Here is an 8070-nt window from a genome sequence, read left to right on the forward strand (position 1 = left end):
AAGCAGAATGGGAGGAAGATCTTCCAGTTCTCAGGCTCCTCTCTTGTGGAACCAACTTCCAGTTTCTGTCCGTGAGGCTGACACATTGTCCAGTTTAAGACTTTCCTTTTTGATAAATCCTATAGTTAGGGTCGGCTTGGGTTTCCTGAGCTGTCCCTTCATTCTGCTGCTATAGGCTTAGACTGCTGGAGGACAAACTGACCACATTTCCTCTCTCTGCTGTCTTTACTTACTCTACTCTTCCTGTTTGTATTTGTAATTATTTCTAGCATAAATTTTTTTGTCTGTCTTTCCATAGAAATACATCTGGACTATAGAAATACATCTGGACTATAGAAATACATCTGGACTACAGAAATACATCTGGACTATAGAAATACATCTGGACTATAGAAATACATCTTCTGAACTATAGAAACACATCTGGACTATAGAAATACATCTGGACTATAGAAATACATCTGAACTATAGAAATACATCTAGACTATAGAAATACATCTGAACTATGGAAATACATCTGGACAATAGAAATACATCTGGACTATAGAAATACATCTGGACTATAGAAATACATCTGGACTATAGAAATACATCTAGACTATAGAAATACATCTGGACTATAGAAATACATCTGGACTATAGAAATACATCTAGACTATAGAAATACATCTGGACTATAGAAATACATCTGGACTATAGAAGGTATGCCTGGACCAGTCATTCTGTGTTTGTTTCTCCTTCCTGTCTTCTCAGACCCAGCCGGTTGAAGCAGATGGACGCTTGTCCTGATCCTGGTTCTTCTGGAGGTTTCGTTCTGTTAAAGGGAGTTTTTTCTTTCCACTGTCTTCTTTGTTCTTGCTCAGGGTGGGAGATTGCAACGAAGTGAAGATTCAACACAACCTGCTGCTTCCTCAGATAGAGAACTTTACTAAATGTCTTTTTAATGTATGAGAATGTTTTCAGTACTCTGAGATGACGTATGTTGGGACTTGGAGCCAGAGAAATAAACTGAACTAAATTACTCAGATGTAAACAAAGGTCAATAAAAACAGTTAAAGCAGACAGTGCGTGCTCTTTTTATCTTTAGAAAATTTTCCTCCTCCCCCTCTTCTTCTGTTCTTTCTGTCTGACCTCTGACTCCCCTCCATCAGTTCAGCTCCTGGCTCCACCTCCTGAGTCCTGGATTCCGGCTTCAGTTCTGAGCAGGTCTTGAGTATGAACAGTAGCTCAGAGTTGCATCAAAAGAAGAAAGGAGTGGATTTTTTCTTGAAAAGAAGCATCAAATAGATCAATTTGTTTGTTTGTTTGTTTTCTGTTTGTGGATCAGGGAATGATTGTGTTTCTTCTGTTCTGGATATAATGTGGACCCCCATGAAACTGACATGGACCTGGATCCTGCTGGTGCTGCTGCAGGGACTTTGGAGCTCAGGTTGGACCCACTTCAACTCATTCTTTCTTTCATTACAGATTTCTCCTCTGTCTGTCCTCAGCTCCTTGTTTGTTTGTTTGTGATCTCAGTCAGGTTAATGTTGACCCCAGCTGCTGCTCCTGTCAGTCCATTGTCAGGGTCTAACTACTCCATGTTACAAGCAGTTTAGAGTGTTGGTAAGAGCAGTGCTGTTACCTGTGAGGGGGTGGGGCTTGTTGTTCAGGTGAGGCTGCTTTCTCTCTGTTTGTTGGTAAATATCCTGCTCACTGATCCATTCTGTGCTCACTCATGAGAACTTTATCGGATCCTTTAAAGGTATCTGTTTAAATCTGTTCCAAGTTCTGTTTAAAAGATTTAAACTAGATTAGAACCAAGATCACTGGTCTGTTGTAGATCAGGGATCCAAGGACCAGGTTGTTGGTCCCAGGTCTGCGTCCTTGATCTCAGGACCAGGTTGTTGGTCTCAGATCCAGGTCATTTGTCTCAGGACCAGGTTGTTGGTCCCAGGTCTGGGTCGTTGGTCTCAGGGCCAGGTTGTTGGTCCCAGGTCTGAGTCATTGGTCTTAGGACAAGGTTGTTGGTCCCAGGTCCAGGTCATTGATATCAGGACAAGATTGTTGGTCCCAGGTCCTGGTCATTGGTCTCAGGGCCAGGTTGTTGGTCCCAGGTCTGGATCGTTGGTTTCAGGACCAGATCGCCGGTCAATTGTTGGTCCCAGGTCCGGGTAATTGGTCTCATGACAAGGTTGTTGGTCCCAGGTCCGGGTAATTGGTCTCATGACAAGGTTGTTGGTCCCAGGTCTGGGTTGTTGGTCTCAGGACCAGGTTGTTGGTCCCAGGTCTGGGTCGTTGGTCTCAGGACCAGGTTGTTGGTCCCAGGTCTGGATTGTTGGTCTCAGGGCCAGGTTGTCGGTCAGTTGTTGGTCCTTGGGCAAAGGGAATAGGTGTGAGGACTTGTCATCTGGACAGGAAGTGGACCAATAGCAGCAGACAGACAGATGGGGACATCTGTGGTGCTGGGATCCTGGGATTTTCAGAATCCCTGGGAGTTGCTGGGGGTGGGGGTGGTCTGGGGGCTGGCTTCGTCTGGTTCCCAGGCTTCAGTTCAGAAGGATTTATGGCTATTGGGTGTGTGGTCTTTGGAAGACCCTGAAGTTCATGGTCAGAAACAGGGGGTATGTCTCAGAACCTTCAGGATCCTGTTTGCATGTGGTTGTGGGGGGCTGTCTGTTCTCAGCGTTAATGACCCCCCACCCTCCCCTCCTTATGCAGATGACACAGATGGGGGGGGGGGGGGGGGGCAACACTTTTTAACCTGGTTTTTGGGGTGGGGAAAGGGTGGGGGGGGGGGGGGGGGGGGGGGGGTGGGGGCTCTGAAAGGACATTGGTTAAAGGTCAAAGGTTAAATGAAATTTAAATAAAATCATAAAGCTGCTTTACTTTCATCAATGGACACGATGGACTCTGACACAAACACACACATACAACCTATATAAACACAATCTAAATGTGTTGTACTGTTTGTGACTTCATTACGTGCATGTTTTTTCAATGTGCTCAAGTTTTTCTATTGTTGCACCTTACACAGTTTTTATCTCTGCTGCTATAAACACAGAAAAACTTTGTGCTGCTAACCTCATATGAGAAAACGTTTCTACCTCATGTACTACACATGTACTAATCAACACGTGTCTCTGCTCTTGTCTCTTAATTGTTTAGATTAGGTTAGATGTCTGTATTTGTTGTTCTGTTGTGTATCTGCACTGTGAGTTGTGTTGTTGTGTATCTGCACTGTGTGTTGTGTTGTTGTGTATCTGCACTGTGTGTTGTTGTGTATCTGCACTGTGTGTTGTGTTGTTGTGTATCTGAACTGTGTGTTGTGTTGTTGTGTATCTGCACTGTCTGTTGCTCTGTTGTGTATCTGCACTGTGAGTTGTGTTGTTGTGTATCTGCACTGTGTGTTGTGTTGTTGTGTATCTGAACTGTGTGTTGTGTTGTTGTGTATCTGCACTGTCTGTTGCTCTGTTGTGTATCTGCACTGTGAGTTGTGTTGTTGGGGATCTGCACTGTGTGTTGTGTTGTTGTGTATCTGCACTGTGAGTTGTGTTGTTGTGTATCTGAACTGTGTGTTGTGTTGTTGTGTATCTGCACTGTGTGTTTTGTTGTTGTGTATCTGCACTGAATGTTGTGTTGTTGTGTAACTGCACTGTCTGAATCAGAATCAGAATCAGAATGCCTTTATTGTCATTATACGCAGTACAATGAAATTGAGCCACTCCTTTTTCCAGTGCAAAAACACGCCTTAATAAAACACACATTAAACACACACTAAAAATATAAAAAATGTAACGCAATATAGATATAATAATGAAAGTAAAAAATACAAGTATTACACAATTGTATTGCACATTATGGATATTAGTGAGGTAGTTAAGGTGACTGAGGGTATGAAATGTCTGTAGTGTTGCACAGTAGAAGTCCAGGGGTTTGGGAGGTTAGATGATTAAATCAGTGCATGTGTGAGTTCAGGGTGGTGATGGCTTTCGGGAAAAAACTGTTCTTGAATCTGTTCTTGTTCTGATGCACCTGTAGCACTTCCCTGAAGGTAACAAGTCAAACAGTTCAAAACCCGGGTGTGAACAGTCCATGATTATGTTTTCTGCTCTGTTGAGGCAGTGTGATGTGTATGTCCATCAGGGAGGGGAGAGGGCAGCCAGTTATCTTTTGTGCTGTTTTGACTACTCTCTGAAGCCTCTCCCTGTCAGCCAGGGTGCAGCTGCCGTACCATACTGAGATACAGTATGTCAGCAGGCTCTCGATGGACGAGTGGTAGAAGGTCAGCAGCAGTTTTGTGTTCAGGTTGTGCTTCTTAAGGACTCTTAAGAAGTGTAGTCTCTGCTGAGCCTTCTTGATGACCGCTGTGGTGTTCTCTTTCCAGTTTAGGTCAGCAGAGATATGGACACCAAGAAATCGGAAAGTGTGAACCCTCTCCACGCACTCGCCATTGATGTAAAGGGGGGCTAGGTTGGTGCTGTGCTTCCTGAAATCAATAATTACCTCCTTGGTTTTTTTGATATTCAGAGCCAGATTTTTCTCTGAGCACCAGGTTGCTAGCTCCAGGACCTCCTGTCTGTAAAATGTCTCATCTCCCTTAGAGATTAGTCTGACCACTGTGGTGTCATCAGCGAACTTGACGATGAGGTTGTTGTTGTGGGCCGGGCTGCAGTCATGGGTGTAGAGACAGTACAGCAGGGGGCTCAGCACACAGCCCTGTGGGGAGCCAGTGCTCAGCGTACGAGTGGAGGAGAGGTGGGGACCAAGTCTTACAGATTGGGGCCGATTGGTTAGGAAGTCTTTTATCCAGGCACATGTGAGTGGGGGGAGGCCGAGATTGTCCAATGTATTTATAAGAATGTCCGGAATGATTGTGTTAAAGGCCGAGCTGTAATCCACAAAGAGCATTCGAACGTAGCTGTGCTGTTGTTCCAGGTGGCTCAGCGCGGTGTGGAGAGCTACTGCAATAGCATCCTCTGTGGACCTGTTGGTGCGATATGCAAACTGGTAGGGGTCAAAGTTCGGAGGGAGAAAGTCCTTGATGTGCTGGAGAACCAGTCTCTTGAAGCACTTCATGATTACCGGGGTGAGAGCCACCGGTCGGTAATCATTCAGGCTGGTGATGGTAGGCGTTTTCGGCACTGGGATGATGGTTGCAGATTTTAAGCAGGGAGGGATGACAGCCTGGGCCAGGGAGAGATTGAAAATTCTGGTGAAGGTGGGGGCGAGCTGGAGGGCACATGCTTTGAGCACCCTGCCAGGTACTCCATCTGGGCCAGTAACTTTCCTGGGGTTCACTGATTGGAGGGAACGTCTAACATCATGCTCCCGTACAGTGAGTGGAGTGGTGCAGTAACCGGGTGGGTGTGGGAGCAGGGCAGGATCAGATGGGTGCTGCTGTGGTGCATCAAAGCGTGCAAAGAAGCAGTTTAGCTCCTCTGCTAGTGATGCACTCAGGTCTCCTGTTGTCACCTCACAGCCTCTATAGTTAGTGATGTTTTTTATGCCCTTCCACACCTCCCGTGAGTTGTTGCTGGACAGATGGGACTCTATATTCCTTTTATGGTCAGCCTTTGCTGTTTTTATTCCCTTATTCAGGTTGGCTCGAGCAGCTCGGTACAGAGCTCTGTCACCTGACCTGAAGGCAGCGTCATGGGCTCTGAGGAGTGTGCGAACCTGGCTGGTCATCCATGGTTTCTGGTTGGAGTAAACACAAATGTTTTTGACCATAGTCATATTTCCGATGCAGAAGTTGATGTAATCCAGTACTGTTCCTGTGTATGTTTCCATTTCCTGATGTTGAAATAAGTCCCAGTTAGTTTGTTCAAAGCAGTCCTGTAGGTCATCGAGTGCATTACCAGGCCAGATTGTAACAGTTTTTGTTGTAGGCCTTGCTCTGCGTCTGAGGGGGGGTGTAAGCTGGGGGGAGCAGGAGGGAAAGATGGTCTGACTGCCCGAGGTGGGGGAGGGGTATGGCTCTGTATGCATGTTTAATGTTCGAGTAAACATGGTCCAGAGTGTTCTCCCCCCTAGTAGAACACTTAACATTCTGGTAGAATTTTGGGAGTACAGTCTTCAGATTAGCGCTATTGAAATCTCCTGCAATTATATGAACACCGTCGGGGTAAGCCCACTGCTGTTCATTGATGGTGTTCAGCAGGAGAGAGAGCGCCGTATTTACATTAGCGTCTGGTGGTATATAGACTGCAGTAATTATCACAACCGTTAGCTCTCTCGGTAGAAAAAAAGGTCAGCATCTCACGGACATGTACTCAAGGTCTGGGGAACAGTGATTGTCTATAATTGTCCCGTTGTTACACCAGTTCTCATGCACATAAATACAGAGCCCCCCACCTCTGCTCTTACCGGAGTCCGCAGTCCTGTCCCAGTGTAGCAGAGAGCGGCCTGCTAGCTGTATGCTAGCATCGGGTATCCCGGGGTGAAGCCAGGTTTTGGTGATAATCAGAAAACAGCAGTCACGAACATAGCGATTTCCAGCGAGTTGTAATTCCAAATAATCCGTTTTATGCACCAGGGATCTGGCATTAGAGAGATAAAGGCTCGGTAGAGGTGGCTTGTGGGGCTGTGATCTTAGCCTTAGCATAACGCCAGACCTGCAGCCTCGCTTCTGCTTCCTCTCCCTTCTCCGTCTGCGCCGCCTCCCAGGCGACAACAATCCACGGAGAGCCCGGTGATCTTGCTATTTTGTCTGGGATGTTGCCCGGGCACCGAGGACCCACACCACCCAGGCCAAGGCCTGACAGGGCCAGAGGACCCGAGCCCCACCAGGCAGACACCAGGCCGAGCCGACACTCGCCCAAGCGCCCAGCCCCCGACTCCAAGGGCCCCAAGCGCGCCGGCAGGCAAGGGCACACCCCACCAGGGGGCTGCGCGATAGGGGCGCGATGCCAAGCACCCGCAGTTGTATCAAAGACGGGACAGTCCGAGTCTCGGCCTAACAAATACCCATTCATACACAGACACAATCACACAGTCCCAGCCTCATTCTCACACTCACTCACTCAAAGACATACAATAACGATACATTTCATTCTTATTCTCGATACGCACTCTATACCTCCCAGGTCCAAGACATGTACCCGCCCTCTACAGGGGGCAGCCCATGCCCAAACCCAGGAGGTAAACCCATTCATTCTCGAGCGGAGAAGAGCCAATATCCCAGACCACGCCCAGCCGACAGGACACCCGCCACCATGAAGAGGACACGCCACCGAACACCCCCACACACTGCCAACAACCAAGCACGCACCCCCAGCCGACCGCCCGCCAGGCCCCGGCAGCCACCCCGGCCAGCGGGCCAACCATGACACCCAAGAGCCAAGCTCAGGGGCTCCAAACAACCCCAGGGAGAGCACAGCGCCAGCACCGCCCACGGCAATCCCCCAGACCCCGAACCCCCACATAGTCCTGGTCAACACCTGACAGCCTGCCCTTCTCCCGGACCCCACCCCCGGAATGGCAGTCAGGGAACTGGGGGGGGAGGAAAAAATAAAATAAAATAAGACCCCGACACATACACCCCCGCCCCTAGATGTGCTGTTGATGTGTGTTGTTGTATAGTGCCATTAAAAAGGAAAGAAGAAGGAGCAAAGGCTGGCATGATGCCAGTTTCCCCTCCACCCCAACTCTATCCAAACCCTAGTGTCTAAATGCAACCGTTGTAAGTGAGCACAGGCATAGGGGGTGAGAGTAAGGTCATCCCACCACCCATAGCCATGTGCCCACCTCAAGTTCCTATATGTGAATGTCATGAGGATGTTATGAATGAATGTCTAAGGTGTACAATAAAATTGAGTCCCAGGTGGCTATGGTCAACAGAGAAGTAAAATTGTTGCAGCACACCCGAGCCCAAACAACCCTAAATGTGTGGAATTGAAATGAAGAGGGTGGAGGTGCATGGTGAGCGATGGGGAGAAATAACTGTGAGAGCAATGCTCCCACAGGGAGTCAGCTCCCCCACTGACCCAACAGCCCCCCCCAATTCCCAAAGGTCCACCCAGGGATTGAGGCCAAGACACGTCTCCATCTGGACCGACCGCCAGGCCCGCTGAGCTCCAGACCAGAGA

General features: G+C 48.1%; 1 protein-coding gene across 1 annotated transcript in view; it reads left to right on the forward strand.

The window, feature by feature from the left end:
- Nucleotides 1–1383: 1383 nt before the first annotated feature.
- Nucleotides 1384–8070, forward strand: part of LOC119409590 (immunoglobulin superfamily DCC subclass member 3-like) — a 35577-nt gene continuing 28890 nt past the window's right edge. Inside the window, exon 1 of the mRNA XM_037676490.1 lies at nucleotides 1384–1430. Coding sequence (XP_037532418.1) covers nucleotides 1384–1430 — 47 coding nt within the window. The remainder of the gene's footprint in view (nucleotides 1431–8070) is intronic.

Source organism: Nematolebias whitei, chromosome 5 (genome assembly GCF_014905685.2).
Source record: "Nematolebias whitei isolate Nwh7 chromosome 5, NemWhi1, whole genome shotgun sequence".
Lineage (NCBI taxonomy): Eukaryota > Metazoa > Chordata > Actinopteri > Cyprinodontiformes > Rivulidae > Nematolebias > Nematolebias whitei.